Source organism: Onychomys torridus, chromosome 23, assembly GCF_903995425.1.
Source record: "Onychomys torridus chromosome 23, mOncTor1.1, whole genome shotgun sequence".
Classification (NCBI taxonomy): domain Eukaryota; kingdom Metazoa; phylum Chordata; class Mammalia; order Rodentia; family Cricetidae; genus Onychomys; species Onychomys torridus.
The window spans coordinates 46430571-46450735 of NC_050465.1; the positions used below are offsets into that span (position 1 = coordinate 46430571).

General features: G+C 43.9%; 1 protein-coding gene across 1 annotated transcript in view; it reads left to right on the plus strand.

Annotated features, from left to right (window-relative positions):
• Positions 1 to 503: 503 nt before the first annotated feature.
• The window catches only part of Pard3b (par-3 family cell polarity regulator beta), a 993910-nt gene continuing 974248 nt past the window's right edge, over positions 504 to 20165 (plus strand). The window contains 1 exon segment of the mRNA XM_036173329.1: positions 504 to 1077. Within this exon segment, the coding sequence (XP_036029222.1) occupies positions 958 to 1077 (120 nt within the window). The 5' untranslated portion in view covers positions 504 to 957.

The window sequence follows — 20165 nt, forward strand, 5'->3', positions numbered from 1 at the left end:
GTGTGATCTTTGGTGCAACTCGGGCGTCTGCACCTCTGCACCGTGTCCTTAAATAAAGTTCCCTTCAGCTCAGCTCTCTTGGGGCTCCCGAGGTAGCTTCAAAGCTCTGCCCCCAGGCGCTCCCCACCTCTCACTACCTGAAAGTGGTAACTCGGCTTATTTTAGCAGGCGTGGCAAGAAGCACCTGCTCCGCAGCTCCCCTTGAACCTTGCTCCAACTCTCATTCTAAGGGAGTTGCCCTGCCATTTCCTATCTCTTCCAAGTGTGCTGTATGAGATCCGGTTTCAATTCCCCTGTGGTGGCTCCCAGATCCCGTTACAATTCCCCCGAGCTCCGCGTGTACGCGGGAGGGAGGGAGAGAACCAAGGGCTGGCACTCGGCTACCCAAGCTTCAGTTACCCCGGGTGGGTGGGTCCCGAGCCCTGTGCAACGCGGGCGGAGTGCTCTGTGACCCGGCAGCGCCGCGGCCCCTTTAAGAGCCGGGCCCAGGCTGGCCCGCGGGGCCGCGGGGAGCCCAGTGCGCCGCGCGCGTCGGAGGAGTTGGGAGCCGGCGCAAAAGTTTCCTCCCAACTCCGGCCCCGCGCGCCGCCGCCGCCGCCCACTCCAGCCCGGGGCCTGGGGCCGGCCCTGCCACGGTCGCCAGGGCCACCGCCAGAGGCAGGGCCGGGCCGGGCCGGGCGGAGCCCGCAGTTTCACTTTGGCGCGTGGAGCCTCCGCCGCCGGCGCCTGGCCGACCCGCCGCGTCCCCGCGTCCGCTTCCCGCCCTCGGCCTCCCGTGGGGACGGCTGTCCCCCCGCACCCCATCCCGGGGGTGCAGCCGCGCGGGACCCGACCCCGGAGGCACGCGCGGGACAGCGGCGTGTCCGCCCCACCGTCCCCGGACGGAGGGGCTTGCGCCCGGGTTAAGGGGGTCAGACACCTGTTCGGCCCGGCCGGGCGCGGGAGCCCAGGGGCAGGATGAAAGTGACAGTGTGCTTCGGCAAGACTGGCATCGTGGTGCCCTGCAAGGACGGCCAGCTGCGCGTCCGCGAGCTCACCCAGCAGGCGCTGCAGCGCTACCTGAAGACCCGGGACCAGGTGAGGGGCGCTGCCTGCCGGGGGTGGGGGGAGAGCGGCGGCGCCACAGTGCCCGGGCTCCACAAGTGTCCTAGGCCACGCACCTGCCAGGCGCCCTGGACCAAGTGGCGCACTCTTTAGGGTACTCAGATCACCCCAGCGGCCGGGTGAGCACCCCAGCGGCCGGGTGAGCGCTGCCTGCGGCCACAACTTCTGCAGGCTTGCGAATGCCAGGGACCCGAAGTAGCCCTGCCTTGCCACTCAGACAGAGCCCTGGGAGGAATGGAGGTTCCCCCAACCCCTCACTTGGGGGGTCCTGACGCCTTGGCCATCTGAGGCCTACTTCCTAGTGTCCGCACAGCCAGGCTGTTCTCTAAGACAGCACCAGGTGTTTGAGTAGCAGGGCTCTGGGACCTACTTGCAGGGGACCCTGTGATGTAAGCGGTGCTGCTCACCTGAAGTGTGATTTCTGACCCACTGAGTCCCGCCCCAGTGAGGCACCTTGGAGCTGGAGCGTTGATTGGCTCAAGAAACACTTCCAAAGTTAGAGCTACTGGTGCTTTGCTTTTGGAGTTCTCAGGATGGTGGTAGGTCTCCCAGTGACCTGGGCAGGAGCTCAGGTGGGATGCTGCTTGCTTATCCTAGCTAGTGCACCGGGGTGTTTTCAGCTCACCTTCTATGAGCTATGGACTGAGTCGGGCCCTGAGTTACTACCAAAGTAAGACGGATGACCCACGGTTCTGCTGCTCAAGTTAGGAACAAGTGGAAGTCAAGAGCTAACAGATGAAGTGGCGGGACTGGAACTCTTGTCAGGTGTCTGAATGACATATGGGGCTTCTCTGTTTTCTTCTATGGAAACTTTATATGAATGCTCTGAAAAGCACCTTTACATTTTTCAAGTTTGTTTGTTTGTTTGTGAGACAGGGTTTCTCTGCTGAAACAGCCCTCGCTGTCCTGAAACTCGATTTGTAGTTCACCCTGGCCTGGAACTCACATAGATCAACCTGCCCCTGCTTCCTGAGTGCTAGGATTAAGGACATGCGGTACTACCACCAGGCTTGGATTTTTTCTTTTTTTGTCAATTCTTACATGGCCTGTTGTGTATGTTTCAACTACGTCTTGTTTTAGCAGACAATAGTTCTTTTAATATTTGTTCGCATAATATTGCAAACTACTGCCAACAAGTTGGTCCATCTTGAGATGAAAAACTAATTTTAATTTATTTTAATGTCATAGGTCATCCAAAGTATAGAAATCACTTTTTTCCAAGTACATAGTTTTCAAATGTAAATTATACATATTTATTTAATGTGTTTATGGAGGGTGCTCATATACTGTCGCGCATATGTGGAAGTCAAGAAAACAACTTGCCCAGCTTGGTTCCCTCCTCCTGTGTGGATGGGGATCAGCATAGGCCTTCATGCTCAGTGGTCAGAGCCTTATCCTCTGACTCATCTTGCCTTCCCCAAGAATTTCATTTAGAGATTAAATGGAAATGTGTAATTTCTATGCTTCCCCTAAGAATTAGTGTACAGAAGACAGACATTTGATGGATACATGTACATATTGTTCTGAATGGTCAAGAATTGGAGACCAGATGCTAGAGAGCTGACTTAGCAATTGGAGGTACATACTGTCCGCGTAGAGGACCAGAGTACAATTGCCAGCACCCGTATCTGATGGCTCACAACCATCTGTAAATCCAACTCTAAAAGGAGCCAATCTGAAAGCATCTGCACTCATGTGTGTTTGTGTGTGTACACCAACTCCCTGCCCCATATACACTTAAAGGAATTGGAAGACAGTAGAGTGAAAAGTCTTAAAAAAATCACCTATAGTCCCTAACACTGTACTCTTTACCATAGAATTGAAGCAGCAGAAATATTTAATGTGCGTATAAAGCAATGCATGATCTAACCCATGAGGGTTTTGTTTTGTTTGGCTTTGTGCTATTGCTACATTGGTGTACCGTTTGTATCACGTAATTCAGTTAAAAATTGAGATTTGACCAAATAAATGATTATCTTTGAAATAATATTTCACTGGCTTTTGAAAATTGACTAAGGTTAGCAGTAACAATGTAATCTACACAGATTATTAAGGTTGATTTCATGGAAGAATTGTTTACTGAGATGATAAATTTACCTCTTAACTCATTAGCAATAAGGTATGTCCTCAAATCTTGTACATTTAGAAGTTTACTATAAAATTAGACATATGTTGTCCAGAGGTAAGCTACAAGCATGTAAATAATCATTACAAAATAACCACTGATCTCTAATGGGTTGTAGTTAGATCTTCAAAGGTATTTAAAAGCTAGGGCTACTCTGAACTGGAAGCATAATTTATATCACAGAACTCAATGTAACGGCATCGATCAGGTTACAGTTATTACCAGACATTCCATTTTTCTATGTTTGCATTTGTATATTAGTGAATGTGACATTTAAAGGTCACCCAAACCTTATGAAATCTCTCTTTCATTTTGAATTTTAAAATTTCAATTTATGTGGAAAATGATGTTTTCCCTTTCCCTAAATATTCACCTCCTCTACTTTCATTTTAAGGGATATTATAAGCGTAAGACTTAACTAATAATTAGTGTTCCTAATGTAACTTGAAATGTCATGAAATACTCTAAAAAAAATCCCATGCTTTTATCCATTGAATTTTAAAAAATAATGGAGGAAGACCAGAAATGTCAAAATTCAATTTGTACAACAACCTGGAATGAATTCACTTTCTATAAACCAGGCAGAGATTCAAAAGGCTTGTTTTTCTGTATAGCAAAGCTTAAACCCTGTGCCCAATAATAGTGACGGCTAACATGTACTATGCTTACTGCGTGCAGACACTGTGCTAGGAGCTTTTCATAAGCCATGTGACTTCTCTCCCACAACATCAAGAGTTAGATTTCCCTATTTTACCAACTGATATGCATGGTATAGAGATTATTAGTGAATTGTAGCATTGTGCTTGAACCTGGGGGCTGTGTTTTTTTTTTTTTTTTTTTTTTTGGTCCTTGCTCTTAGCCATTAACCACATAACCTCCTATGTTGCCATCTTTTTCAGTTTGTTTTCAAAGACTTTATTTGTTAGCTGCAGTAACAACACATCAAGACGGCATCATTTTATTTTTCGTATACAGCAGAAGTTTCATGCATGTTAACGGAGTGCTGTACCATTGAGCTACCCTACCCCTAGCAGCAGCATGGTAGTCACATTATCCCTTCACTGTATCTTTTACCGTCCAAGTGCACGTGTTATAGGGAGAAGTTCTGTTCTCAAAGCAAATACTGCTGCAGAGCACCTATGAAAGATGTTCCTTGGCCTAATGATAAACAAGCCCCAAACTGGGTATGCTACTTCACACATCCAGGAGGAAGGAGAGGCAGTGAGACAGAAACATGGTGGGAACATGAATGTAAGGTACCCGTTTTTCCCAGAGTCCTGAATGATCCAGATTGGAGAAAAGTTTCAAGACTGAGGGTGGAAGTTGTCACTTTGATGGGCTAAAGGGTGAGGGAATCCCAAGGAGGCCCTTCTAGATTTTGTACCCAGCCTTAGAGAAGGGACACCACCCACTGAGCATAAGCAAGAGCCGGAATTTGTGGTATGTTGGAACCAGCTGAGTCAACATGAGATAAGGCTAGAAGTAGGTGAGATGCTGGAGAAACAGGAGGAACTTTGGGGAAGGCTTTAATCATGCTCTGAGCTTGGAGACTTGGAATTGCCCATTTCTATAGGATGAATTCAACTTGGAAGGTGAGTTGATGGAAGGGCTAGAATTATGGGGTTCTTATCTTTGGATCCTGGTACTATATCAGTGTCTTGGGCACTAAATCCAATTTAGTGAAGTAGTTAGTAAAGGTGATTGTCTCCTTAAGCAGTCAAGGTGTGGATCACTGAGTAATTAGTTAAATTTATCATCAAAATTACATGTCACAGGTGAATGGGTAATTGAACTGTATCCTGCAGGGCTGTCAACTCTGGCTGAGTATCACCTCTGACTTTTACATTTAGCATTTCAAACAGTACATGTGCCCGAATCTCTTTTGTCAAGATTTTGATCAAGTGAGTATGGTGTGGACCTTGGGCACAGGTATATGAAGAGCACTCCATGGATTCCAGTGCTCAACCAGGGTCAATGACTAATCTATCACTAATCTCTTGGTATTGGTGTAATGAACTTGATTGTTAAACTTGTTTAATGGCAGACACTGTGTTACAGATGTCTACAGATGACTTTTAATTATGGCCAGGCAACTTTCCTTCTCTTTCCACCCAGAATCAATTCTCATAGAAGGCACTCAAGTTATTACTCTGAACATCTATGTGTATACTTGATGAGTTGAATGAATTGAAGTCAAGAAAGTAGAACAGGCGTGGAGAGTAGTGTGTTGGGAAGTTGAATGAAATAGCTGGATACTGGGCATGATGGGATTTTTTTAAAAAGTTGACATATAGATCTCACTGCATATATGAGTAGACTTGTAAGTCAAGGAAACTTCAGTAGGTTTTTCAAAATGAATTTTCTTTTTCTGTATGTAGACATCTTGAATAATTTGTTCTCTAAGTTAACATTTTTTCCAGAGCTAGAAACAGATAAGAGTAACTCCATCTTCTGATTACTTGTGGCATCAGGATCTAAATGAATTTATGCAATAATGAGATCTGCAGTGACACTGTGTGACCAGCCTAGAGGGATAGCTAGAACTCTTGAATTTCTGAACTTTTCAGCCTCTGGTGCCCTTTTGCCTGAGTTGATCTTGTGGTTCTTGGATACACAGATGAGTCTCAGCCTGAATCTGTAAAGCTCTCTCGGATTTGCTTTACCTGTGGCCTTTAACTTCTGTTCAGCTCTCTACTTCTCAAACCTGCAGACTGGGTGCTCTTCAAAGCACCAGAGAGGTTGACTCATCATCAGCAAGGCGCTGCTCTAATTTAGTTGGGGCCCTGCGATTGGACTGTGGCAGGTCTTCTTAGAGTTCTCTCTGCTTATTGTGTGAGTTGTGAGATTTCATGTACAATTCCAGATTTCTGTCTTCTTTGTAGGAGTTAGACAACACTGAGCTTTGCTTTCCCACATGGTGGCCACTAGCATTCAGACACCCTGTTCTCTGTAGAAGGAATTACTAATGCTCCACCAGTAGCAAGGGTCCATTGTTATTGTCATGCTTAAGTTTTTCTGTCTTTACTTTTGTTAGTGTAAACATTTTGCTATATTATAACTTACTGTGTATCCACACATATATGTGTGTGCATGGGTGCACATGTGCCACAGTTATGTATGTGTAAGTCAGGAGATAACGTTCAGGCATTGGTTCTCTCTTTCTATCATGTAGGTCCCAGGAATTGAACTGAGGTAGTTGGGCTTGGTGGCAAGCACCTCTGTCTAGTGAGCCATCTCACTGTTCCTCTTTTTATTTTCTTATTGGTCACTTAATGCATTGCTGCCATTTGCCTGAGCTGCTGACAGGCATGTGGGTTTTGCCCATGGGTTTTCTCTTCCTCAACCCTCTTCATCTTCCTCCATCCCCATATCTTTTTCTGTTTCCTCTTCTCCCCCAACACACACGCATGTATGCGTGCACCCATGCACATACACAGTCTCTTTCTCTCTCTCTCACACACAAATACACACACACACACACACACACACACACACACACACACACACACCTTCTATGATTAATCCAGAGCCTTCCCCATAGGGCTAATTGATTGGGCTCTGGCTCACCACTTAGTTCACTGGTGTTCATCTAATCACTGTGTGTATGACTGGGAGCCACACCCCCAGTTTGGAGCACCCAGTGCTAAGCTCAGAAGGCTTAAGCAATGAATTATTTATTCCCAGGGTTTCTGTGCCATACATCCCCTCTGAGGAACTTGGGCAAATGGTAATGTTGTCAGATTATTATGAGGATGTTTTCTGAAGAGACTGATAGTTAACATATCTCAGAAATCTGGTGGCAATCAGAGCTTCTGGCTTTTCTTGGAAAGTCTAAAGCAGGGCAGTCCAATAGAGATTCTTGGGGTGGTGGATGTTGTATATTTGGGTCTAATGGGTCTTTATAGGGCCACATGTCTACAAAATACTTGCAGTGTAGTTAGTGCAACCAAGGAACTGAATTTTAAATTTTGGTCAGCATTTGGTATCCTCTCGTGGCCTACCTGAATGGACAGCTAAGGTTCCATGTTCCTCTGACATTTTCCCTGTGCTCTGAAGAACACCGTCTGAAGCTCAGAATGCTAGCATCCATACTTTGCATCCTTACAGATGGTGCTGCTCCGTTCTGATGAGAATTTTACCATTAGGAAGGATCTTCACTTACTTTGGGTACTCAGAGGTGGTCAAGATAGTCTTAAAATTTTTATCTTTCATGCAGGCACTAAGTAAATGCCAGGTTGTTTGAAGAGAAAGTCAAGGACTGCCTCTGTTTACCTTTGGTGCACCAGCCTGAAGATGTGCATCCTATATTTCAGGTAACAGGTAACAGGGAGACAGTAAGAAGCAGTGAATAAAACATCTGGATCATTTTCACTGAAAGTTAGATGCTTCCTGACTGCTAAAAGCATTGAATGTTTTAAGCACACATTACCTTCCCATATACCATATTTTTCCCACTCTCTACCTTACTGGCTGTTCTCCACCTCTTTTCCTACCTCCTCCTCTCTGTTTGCCGTTGGTGGCTGCAGGACTCAGCTACTACAGCTCCTCCTATCTCCCTGCTTATCCCACAATGAGGTGTTTCAGCCCCATGGCTCCAGCCTCACCCTCTCTCCTGAACTCCTAAATCCATGTGCAGCTGCCTCCTGCATGCTTTTCGCTTGGATGTCAAGTGTTATCACACACTGAAAGCATGCTGCAGGCTGAATTCCTGATTTCCTGTTCATGTTTATTTCCTGTAGCCTAAGGCAGTTGTTAAAGGGCCATGCCATCTTTCTAGCTATGCCAGTCAGGAATGGTCTTCCTCAATGGTTCCTTTCCTCTCTTTACCACAGCCCTCTAGTGACCCACAGCCAACCTGCACACGGCATTTCATCAGGATCTGTCCACTTTATCTTTTGAGATAAGGCCTCTCACTGGAATCTGGGGCTTGCTGGTCAGGCTAGGCCAGCTGACCAGTGAGCTTCCTGTCTGTGCCCTTTCTGCACTGACATTACAGACAGGCATCACCACATGTAGCTTTTTATGTGGGTGGTGGGGACCAAACCCTGATTCCCTTGCTCTTGGGGGACACACTTCACCAGCTGCGCTATACCCCAGCTCCTTGTTTTTATTTCCCTGTTTAGCTGGCTGTGTCACTACTAGAGTGCCTTCTTCACTCCTTTTGGTTTTTCCAGACAGGGTTTCTCTGTGTAGCTCTGGCTATCCCAGATCTGTAGACCAGGCTGGCTTCGAACTCACAGAGATCCACCTGCCTCTTTTTCTAGTCAAGTTTCCATGTCTCTCAGACCTTATGGTGCTATATGACCTGGATATCAATGCAGAAGAAAGCTACTCGCACAGCAGGTGTGAGATTGCTATCCTCAGAAAGACTTGCTTGCAAAGCTGTCCCTTGGCTGACATCTAGGCCCTTAGATTTGTGGAAAGGTCCCAACCATTTCCCACAAAAATGGCTTACTGGCCAAGATTATGTGGAATCCATGGCTTGTGCAGAATGCCTGGTCTTTAGTTTTTTTAAGTGGGGAATGTATGTGCTGGACTTTTTATATGTGTTAAGTAGAGTGTGTCTTTATGACCAGCCTTCAGTAGAGCCTTGAGTAATAGGCTTCATTAGTAGGTAGCCCTTCATACATGTGTGGTCAGAACTCATTACTGAAGAAATTAGGCACATCATCTCCAGGAAGATCTTTGCAGCTTGCCCCTAGGCTCCTTCTGACATCCTACCCATATACTTTTTTCTTTTGATAATTTTGCTCTGTGTTGTTCACTAACAAATTATGAGCATGTTCATGACAATATGTGGAATCTAAGTCCTCTTGGTGAATCATGGAACCAGGATGTGCTGTGGACTCTGACACACAATCTTGTACTTCTCCTTCACCATCCTTTCTCCCATGTTCATCTCCTGTTCTGTCCCAGCTACACAGATCTCTTAGTGTACTATCACGCATTCCAGATAGATTTGCACCTTAGGTGCTGCTTTTTCCAAAATATTTTCTCCTGGTTATATATCTGTCTGTTTCTCTATACTCTCTGTCTTACATGGTTATTTTCTTCTCCTGAAAGCCTTCTTAACTCTCCAATTTATAACAACAATAGCCTCTCCAACCCTTCTTTCTCACTTTTCCTTTGGGTCTATACAAAGACCTCATTTATCCCTCTCATTCTATTTAACCAAATATATTATCCACTTGCAATGGAATATTCAGTTTGACTAATAAAGATTGTTGTCTATTTTATTCATTGTTGACCCCCCTATCTGCTAGAGGAATGTCAGGCATGTAGTAGGTTGTTTATAAATTTTATTTTATATATTCTTTTACCATGTATCCATTGTTATCCACTGCACTTACCTTACCTCCTGCCTTACTACTAACGCCCCAATACTCCAAAACATAATTTGGAAGGTTAAGAATATCGACGGAGCACACAACAAAGCTTTAGTGTGCCTGCCTTGGATGTTCAGAATCATGTCTTCATTCATGTAGTTAATTGCTTCAGCTAAGAGGACTAACTAGCTGGCTGCATCACCTGCCTGGTTGTACCTGTCTTGGGCCTTGGTTCTTGCTAACCCATGAGTTCCTTGGCTTGTTTGTTTTCTAGGTAGTTATTCTCAGGGTCAGATTTTTCTCACAAGTTTCTTCTCATGATCCATATAGCAAAATGGCAACTCCAGGCTACAAAGAAAACAGGAGGGTGTTCATAAAGCTTCGGCCGTTGATGGGCGTATTCTTACTTCTGTAATCCATTAGCAGTGCAAACCATAGGTCCAGGCACAGATCAAGAGAGAGAATTGCACCAGAAGCTAAATACTAGCATCCATGGTCCATCAGACTGTTGTCACACCATATGGTTATGAAGATGTGAAGGTCAAGAATTAGTCAAATTGCAGTCAGGTTTGTCTGCTGAGAGACAATGTAGTGAAGGGTTGTTCATCGAAGCTGCTTGGAATGATGATGGGCATTCGAAGCGGAGGCACCAAAGTGGTCCAGGAAGTTACATAATGGTGAGGGGAGGCCAGGGAAGAAGTTCACTGTACAAACTAACTTGGACCAGGTTGTGAAAGACCATGGGGGACTTTTAATGCTTTCAATTGTCATCTATATTAGAAATTCATCCATATTTTACTCAGTCTGATCAGTCTAAAATATTTATATGAACTTAAATTACGGACTGTGCTGCTTCGTTTTGACTGTGGACTCCATACAATGTAGATTCACCTGGAAAGTGTTAGTCTCAATGGTGTATGTAGATTAGGTTAGCCTTTGGCCTGTCTGTGGGGAATCATCTGGATTACATAAATTGAGGTGGGAAGAACTGCCCATCTGTGGGAGGTAGCATTTTTTCAGCAAGGTATCCTGAGTTGAGTACAGGCATGCAAGCATTAGTTCATTGCTCTCTGCACTTGACTGTGGATGTAAATAATGTGATTAGCTGCTTCAAGTTCACCCATCTTGACTTCTCTGCAATGATAGTCTGTAACTTGGAATTGGGAGCCAAATAAACCCTTTATTCCTTATGCTGTTTTGTCAGGATTTCACAGAAACAGGAAATGAAACAGAAACAGGGCCTTCCGGATAATTAGATAATGAATTAAGTACCTATGTTAAGGGTACACCACCCAGTTTGTTACATAGATTTTCCACACTTTCCCTAGCTAAGCTATTCTCATTAAGGTCATCAAGATGTGGTAGATGAAACTCATGGTAATTTAGTTCCTATTCAGAGTCTACCTGAATTGTCTAAGATTTTGAAAAATTCTTTTTTTTTTAAGCCTTCATAGATGCCCCCTACATCACCTACTTGTGTGCTGGTGCCCAACACGTCTTGTTCTCCCTCTCCTTAATGCCGTTACTTCACCTGATCACATATATGTGGTTCTCTCTCTGAGGTTATTTTAGACTGAATATCTTTCTGCTTCTAGACTTTGGTGAGTGTCCCACTGTAGCTGGAAGATTTCTCTGGTCCTGCCTGCCCCCATGGTCCCTCAGCCACTTGTAAAATAATCATTCAGAGCCTTAATATTAATAATCAACTGTATGGCCTATGGCAGGCTTCTTGCTAGCTAGCTCTTATAACTTAACCCATTTTTATTAATCTATAAGTTGCCACATGGTCATGACATTACTGGTCTGCTGGCATCTTGCTGCTCCCTGGGCAACAGCTGGCGTTTCTCCCACCCCTGCCTTTCTTCTTCCTGTCTCCCTCTTGTATTTCCTGCCTGGCTATAGTCTGACTCACCGTAGGCCAGAGCAGCTTCTGTATCAACCAGTCAGAGCAACACACATTCACAGCGTACAGAAGGACATCCCATACAGTAGAGCCCATCCTCTTCTCTGTGAATCTGCCTGCCGCCATTGTCTTTCATCTTGCTGTTCTAAACACGGCTCCATAACTCTCCTGCTTGGACTCTTGAGAAACTTGGACATTCTTCACTTCATGGTGAATTCTGCTCCTTCATCTCACATCACATGCTAATTGATTACCCTGCTCCTTTGATGTTTAGAAGCGTGCCTCTTGGATTTGCTTCCTTTTCCACCCCAAAGCCGCACCATTTTTGCATTAATTATGACAAGCCATCAACCGTCCTCCCCATTTGTCCCTGCTCCTAACCCCTCTAATCATTCTCTACCAAGGACTCTATAGTACAAAGTTAATGACCCCAGCAGGACTGTCATCAGTACTGAAATGGTTCTCTACTGTTCAGTGAAAATCCCCAACTTTGCGTCCCTGTTCAGGGCCTTTACCCTTTACCACTTTTAAATTACTAAATGCAGTTAAGTATTACTTGAGGCTTTCCAACACGATGGATACATACTGCCCATCCTGAAGGGTAGGGTGTGTCTCCAGCCCCCTTTTTTCTAGGACCCCCCTCCTGCCACTTTTCCCTTGACAGTCACAAGTCTGAGTTTCCAGAACTTTCCATGTTTATGATTTAATTTAGTAAAACACATCTTCCATTACACTTCTTATCAGTCATGGGCTGCCAAGAAATTGAGAAAAAAACCCTGGAATCACAGCAAGTTACCTTCTCAGGGATTCTCCTCCTGGGTGAAAGGACGTGGGTGCCGACCCACGTAACCCCTACCCTTGGCTTTTGTCTTCAGAGTTCCCCACAGGTCCTCCACCTCACGTCGAGTGATGGAACAGTACCTGGAAGCATTTCTGGAGGCTTGAGGTTGGCTTTGTAGTTTCACCACGTCTACTGGTGAGACTGGCAATGTGCCCAAAATAATCATGGGGGACAATCCTGTGCCTGGCTATAGGTGGGTAGTCAGGCTGGCTGTGCCACATGCTGTAATCTTTTTGTTTTTCATACTCCCCTGTGAGCTAGACAAGAGCAAGAAGTGTGTCTTGTTTATTTTACTGTCCCTGTGTTTAACACAGTACCCGATACACAGAATGGATACTAAAAATGCCTGCTAAATTATACCAACTTTTACATTTCTTTCTTTTGTAAAAGTAAGGGTGACCTTGTCATCAGCCTAGTGTTTATAAGTCTGAAATTGTTCTATGTGGTTGGATTTTTTTCCCCCAAAGTCTAAATGCAACTTTTCTCTTGATTATCTTTAAATGCCTCGTCATAGCCACATTTGCTGCAGGCAGGCGTTTAGTGGTCCATTATATCTGCCACGCTGATTGTCTTAAATAACAGCTTCACATTCTGACAGGTTGACTCACTTCTCAGATTTTTGAGACTGAGTGCTCCGCAGTTCTGATTTTCAGTGAAGCAACATCATAATGATTTTTCTTCACAGAGACAGGTGCAATGCAATCTCTTATATTTGAGCAATGTTCGATTTTCAGCATTGTATCCATTAATTTCATGTTGATTTTTTAAAATGATGCTGAATTCCATCAGCTTTGATGGTTTATCTTGAACAGGCATGATATCTGTGCCTTGGGGGTTGCTAAAATTAGGCCTGTCTCCTGTTGCTGTGCTCAGCCAGCTTTCTGATTGCAGGACTCTTACGTTGTAATGCACTGCGATGCAATTGCAGGATATCAAGAGACAGGCTGGTTAGAAAGGTTTCCTCTCAATTTGGCCCCGATCAGATTCAGTGCCAAGTATTGCCCAGATAAGAAAGGCCTATGTTACTCCTGCTTTTTGCCTCCAGATGAGGGTATTAAACTCCCATGGTGGTCCTGGAGCCAACTTGGTGTGGAAGCCCACAACAGAAGGATGTCCTCAACTCTTGGCTCATCTCTCAGCAAGAATAGAGAGTTCACAGTCAGAGCTGTTTCACTGCCTGGTTTGGAGTAGAAATGAAAGGCTTAGGGGAATTCCAGTCACAGACTTCTGGTGCCTTTATTGGCATGACAGATAGAGTGTCATTATTCTTTCATAATAAAAGCATGAACCCTGGAAATGGTGACCTCTAAACATAGATGGGAGTGGGCCTGTTTCTTCAGAGGAGTGAAGAGTTGTGGGGTACCTACCTTTAGAACTAAGGGCAATAACTGCTGTCTCTTAAGCCTGTATTGTTTGAAAGGTGTGTATTCACGAGGTCTCTGCTGGATCTCCACACAGGGGACACTCATTTGTCTACAGTGGCAGTTGTTTTATAGCACCCCAAAAGTCAGCTTGGTGACTTAGAGAAGACAAGAGAGAGAACTAAGTTGGGCCACACAAAATATTGTCTGCTTGAGATATTATAGGTTGATAGAAGCCCTGGAAAGTTAGTAGAAAGAAAGACCAGAGCCAGGAGTGTAAGGAAAAAGTGCTCTGCATGATATAGGGACTCGGGGGTAGAGGGCAGAGGGAACTTGGCTCTGGGCGAAGGAGGTAGGGAGTTGAGCACCTTTTCTTCTGTGAGCTGGGGACTTTGAGGGATGGATGGATGCTTGAACAGGAGAGCAAACTGAGAATAGCATGAGCAGCCTGGCTCTGTCTCAGGTGGCTGTTGTTTGTTTTGAAATGGGTGTCACTGTGACCTAGGCAGGCCTTGAACTCATGGCAATCCTCCTGCCTCAGCCTCCTGAGTGTTGAGACTACAAACATGTGTTACCTCTTGCAGAGGTGGGGATTTTTTTGGAGGGGGAGAAGCAGGAAAAAGGAGGGCATTTTCCTAGGGTGCTTGTCTGAGGGAGTAGTATGGAACAGGGTTGTGCACAGCCAGGTGTCCTCTGCTGTGGCAAGCTAAAGAGGCTGAGGAGTCCAGGAAGTCTTCTGGGCTGCGTGGCGGTCTGATTGACTTACCTTTCTGTACTGATAGCTCTGCACTTGTGGGAGGAGGGAGCTGACACTGCATGGGGAGAGACTGGCCTGGCCTCAGGAGTGGAGCTGAGGCTCCTGGTGCAGAGGAAGTGTGGTGGAGCTCACTGTATATGGTCAGGGCAGCAAGGGTGGACCTGGAGAGGAAGCAGCGTGAGCTGCTTCAAAGACTTTCAGTGTGTGCACCTAAGCTGTAACCCCTGTGGCAGGAGGCACACAGATAAAGAAGACATGGTTGTGCCCTTAAAGAGCCCCCCTGGGTTTGGGGAGGGGAGAAGATGAAGAGGTCAAGAGAGCCAGGCTACAATCGTAAATCATGGACTCATAAAAATGCCAGGCCTTTGTACTTTTGTTTAGTACTGTGTTAGAGCTTTGCTTCAAGGTGGAGATTTGAGTATAGATGTGGGAAGAAAGCAAAGTGGTGTTAGACCAAGTCAGCCAAGGTGTAGACTGTATTGGTGTGGCCTTTAGACTCTAGGAAGTTTCAGCGACTGGAAAGCCTGGTCTCTACCCTTCTTCAGTCTTGTCTGCAGCTCAGGGGTGGACAGCCTGGGCTCTTGTCCTCTGATTTTTTGCTGGGTTCAGCTATTAAAGAGGATCTAGCAAGAGACTAGAGGGCAGGAGGCACCCTCCCTGCCAGGTCACTGGGGATGGCCTCTCTTTTCTTAAAGGCCATAGCTCATGTCAGGCAGCTCACCCACAGCCTGCCCACTCAGTATCAGCTGTTTCCTGGATGCCCTTGGCTCCTAGACCACCGCTTCTGCACACTATCCCTTGATGATTTCTGAGATCTCTGGCAAACCTTTGTAAATTATTTCTTTGGTAAACTCCTAAGTGCCTAGTTTGAACAAACCATCTGTTTCCTGCCAGGATTTGGACAGAGGATCACAGTGAGAAACAATGTTTTCCTTCAAGACTAGCACTTACACTCTCTACGCCCACACCAGACAAAGGCTTATGGAAGAATGCATTCCTTACTATAAATGATGCTGTCTGGTTTTTATTCTGTTTTTTTTGTTTGCTTGTTTTACTTAAACAGGAAGGTAGTTGGGGCATATTAATTGATCCCGCTGCCTATGAATTGGTAGTTTGAATGCTAGTAGATTCTTGATGTTTAGGAACATTCGTGGACCATCAGGCTAGCACACTAGAAATCCCATAAGTCTAAGTTCTAAAATTGTGTATCGATTAAATTGTTATACTGGAGTTAAATTCTTAAAATGAAGTGTTGAAATGATTTTTTTCCATGGATTATGATGCCAATCCCTTATATTTAATAAAGATAAGATCTGGGTCCCGTGACTCACAAAGTGCCAGCACATGAGCGATGAACCATCTTACCCAGCATCCGTGTGACTTGATAAACTCCTAGAGCATTGAGTTCTACCTCTCACCTCGATTTCTTTTGTGACACAGTAATAGTATTGGTAGCTTTAAATGTTAGGTCTGGATTACTTCTCTTTGTAGCAGAGAGTTGAGGAAATGTGAGCTAGGTAAATAATCCTCGTCTTCATTTATAGACACACTGGGAGAGATTCAGTAGGCTTGAGTTTTGACAGCAGTATTTGATCAGAAACACTTTCCCAGAACCTTAAAAATGAGATGGAACTAAAGTTCAGAAATTTCTAGTAAAAAAAAAATTAGGGAGAATTAGCTGGATTTGAGTTTCATATTTCTCTCCCTTCGTTCTAGTTTATCTTCTGGTAAAGAAGGGCCATTTGGAAATGGGGCCGTGGAGAGCGAGGGGGCTTCATTCTGTTACTGTGCTCGGTTCTTAGGGTGGCCATGACAAGCTACAACAGGCCAGGTGCCTTCAAACAAAAGAAATTTGTTTTCATACAACTCTGGAGGCTCACAATTCAAAATCCAAGTGTTAGAGGGGTGCTGTCTGTCCAGTGCCTCCAGACAAGGGTCTTTTCTGGCCGCTTCTACCTCCAGTGAGCCCTGGTATTCCATCATTACATGCCATCTTCTCTGTGTCCTTCTGTCTGTCCTCTTCTTGTGTCAGTAGTGTTGTTTCAGAGCCTACCATAATGACCATCTCTTGAGTTCTATCTTTATAGGCTCTGTTTCTAAATCACGTCATGTTTGTGGGAACTAGGCCTGAGCACCTCATCCAATCCTTTTGGGGAAGGACACAATCCATCCTGAGACAATTGCAGTATGATTCACTGTACTGTTTGGCCTACAGATTGGGAACTGAGGGTCTTAGGATGTGATACCACTTCTGCTGCTACTAGACTTTGACATCTGTGCCTCTCTGGTTGACCCATTGAAGACTCACGTGTATCTAATATTTGTCTTACCCTCATTGCCCCTGTGATCTGCTTCACCAAGTGTTGATCAGAAGCTCAGTGGCTATATGCACTGCCATTCTCTTCAGCCTGTGGAGGTGACAGTGGGTATTTTGAGTACCTGTCATGTGACAATAAAGTCCATCTCCTTCACAGTGTCACCATCATGTATTCATGTGACAAGAAGGCACAAGATAGCCTTGGTGCTCAGAGTAGGCTGGAATAGCCAAATGCGAAAACTGGATACAATTGAGATAGACAACGGAGTGTGTCTTGTGACATAGATAAAAGGAAAGAGGTGTGCTGCTGTGATCCTCAGGCTCTTGATCCTAATATCCTGTTAGACCCACGAAGAACATTTATGTGAAATATTTCAGTTTATAGGTAGAAATCAGGACAAATTAAAATGACTCCATTATAAGCCCAAATTTCTTGTTTTTATAAACATAAGTGTCAGAAATAAAAAAAAAATGTAGTAAGATGCATGATACGAGGTAACATTTGTCAGTCCCTTTGATGTGTGGCTTATTTTCAAATCTGCTTTCTCATTCAATCCATTTAGTACATTTTGGTTGAAATATATGAAGAAGCCATGTTACAGCTCCATGTAATTGGAAAAAGAAGGTGCATTTTAGTAGCATCGTCCAATAATTAGACATAAGATTTTTATAGTAATTGATACTTTCATTTTTCATTCCTAAAACAAATATATGTATATTTCTGTGAGGCAGGAGTTTAACCACAACTTTCCTGGGCTCTTTTTGTTCAAGGTTTATGAACCTTCAAGTGTCAAAATGAGGCTGCACACCCCTTCAGGGGCTTCACTGGAAAGCCTCTCTCTGTGCTCATGAAAGCCCACCTGCAGCTGCAGGACTCAGGGCTCTGGCTCCTGATGGCTACAAGCTAGAGGCTACCCTCAGTTTCAGAGACCATCTTTCTTTCCTGGAGGCCACCTGTGTTTTTCTATTATGCAGACTTCTCAGCCTGACCCTCTGCTTCATTTTTAGAACATTTGGCCCGCAGAGTGGAGTATTAAACATTAATTAATTAAGCATTAGCCAATGGCATCCCAACATGGTTTTAAAGGATAGTTGCAATATAGAACTGGAAACCACAGGAGTGATATTTTCATATTCCATTACGATTCAGTGGTTTATGTTATTCCTTGGTAGATCATCTAAGTGTGGATTGTTTCATTGCATGTACTATTTGTACAAAGGAGTGGTTTTCTTTGTGGTGTTTTCATACATGTCTATCAAGTGTTTGGGTTACACTATCCCCCCCTCCTACGCACACTTTTCTGCACTTCACCTTCATGCTGGTCCCCTTCGCAGTCCTCATTGGATTGTCCCCTCTCTAGTAAGATGTGATCTTTCCTGAATCCCCATGGTTGTGTTTATCTTCCTTTTCTGTATGCAGAATTCTTATTGGTATCCTCTCTAGCAGTGGGTTAGTACTCAGCAATTTATTTGTTTAAACTTGTGTTTATCAAGGAAGGCTTTTCTTTCTCCTTTGACTCCAAAGGAAAGCTTTGCTTGATGTAGTTGTCTAGGCTGAAGGTGCCACTCTCTCAGGCCTTGAAGTATGTCTTTTTAAATCCTTTTGGGGTGTAGGCATTGTACACAGGAGACTGTTACTCTGGTGAGTTTGCCTTCATTTGTAACTTAGTGCATCTCTCTTGAAGTTTTCCCTGTTGTCTTTTTTCTCTCTGGTCTTGAGCACTGGAGCTATAATGTGACATGAAGAGACTTCTCCAGCCATGTCTGTGTGTGTCCTAAAAGCCTCGTGGACCAGATGTCCTTCTCATTCTCAATACTTGGAATATTTTCTGTGACTAGCTTGTTCAATGTGTTTTAATCAATGAGATAAGATTATGCTTTATCACCTTTTCCTATGCTCATAAATCACAAGTTTTGTTTTGAATGGCACCTCAGAAGCCTGTGTGTTCCACTTACACTGTGTTATTTTCAATTCCTGTATGTATGAATATCATGCATGCAGTCTGCTTTCCTACAAGCCTTGGTTGGTGTTATAACTTTCTATCCAGTCTATTTTGAGGCTTTCAGTGTAGCTTTTTTTTTTTTTTTTTTAACTTGTTGAGCTTCTCATTTGCAATATTTCAATTTGAGTTTCTGTTTATTCTGAATTTCCATCCATCTATTGAATTCCTCTTTTTGCATCCTACATTGACTTTCTTATTCTGTAAGCTCCTTATTTGTAGCCTCATAAGGTATTGATCTGTGTCCACTTGTGAATTTTCTGTGATTTTTGTAGTCATTCTTGGACATTCTCTGCAGTTCCATTCATTATTATTATAATCCTTTACTGTGGAATGGTTACCACTTGGAAAAATAAGTTTGCTTTTTTAAATCATTTTTCATGTGTTTCTGCATTAGAATTTGTTCATTTGGGGCCAAGTTTGGTTACTAAAAGTTTTAATTCCCTCCATTCTTTTAGTTGAAACAAGTGCTGGCAAGGTTGAGGTATAGTTTCTACCATGGCTAGGGGTGTAGTCAGCTCCATGCCCACCCACCACATTCAAGGCGGAAGTGGATGCCCAGCATCACTCAGAAGAGAGCTATGGTAAGAGCTATAACCTAGATAACCCACTGTAGAAGGCAGTAATGCTCAATTACGAATAGTTACTACCACAACTGCGATCAGACCAGAGGAGGAAGAGTGAAAGTAATACTGGGCAAAGGAAGGAGATATTAAGAAGTGAGAACAGGACTGGGAAGAAGGAAATCAGCACAAGAAAATAGTACTAGAAAAGAGGAGAAAATGGAGAAGGAGAGAAATAAGTGAGAGAAGGGAATAATACAAGACAAAGAAGATGCAACTAGAAATAAAGAATAGTGATTTCTATTGCTGTGCAAGTCTGTTTACAAATATCTTAGTTCTTATTGGCCTATATGCCATGTTTATTAACAACACCTGAAATAATGAGCAACAATCAGTTGTCCTGAAGGTGGGGAAGGGAAAGTTTGTCATTAGCCAAGATCTGTGCAGGACAGATAACAGAACATAAGAATAAAATATACTTTTCTCACAGTGGAAATATTTTAAGTCTGTTCTCAGGCTTTTTAAAAATATTTTCGATAATCCTGAGGAGAGGGTGCATATCAGTCTCATAATTAAGATTTCTTTGAAGCAGCAATTACAATTATTTAGAAGATTGAAAACGTATGGTTCAAATCTCAGCTGGCATTTAGGCATTCTGTGAAGAGTACGCTTAGATAAGAAGCAAGAAATTGGTCTCCATTGAATTATTTGATCAGAAAAGATGATTGGAATGTTACTAATGAAAAATTGCAAGCAAAGTTAGGCACAGTATTTTACACTGTATAACTCTGATATGCTATTATTTACAGTGACACCAAAAATATAAGAAACACACCATGAGGATTTAATTTTTTTCCCCTGTCATCCA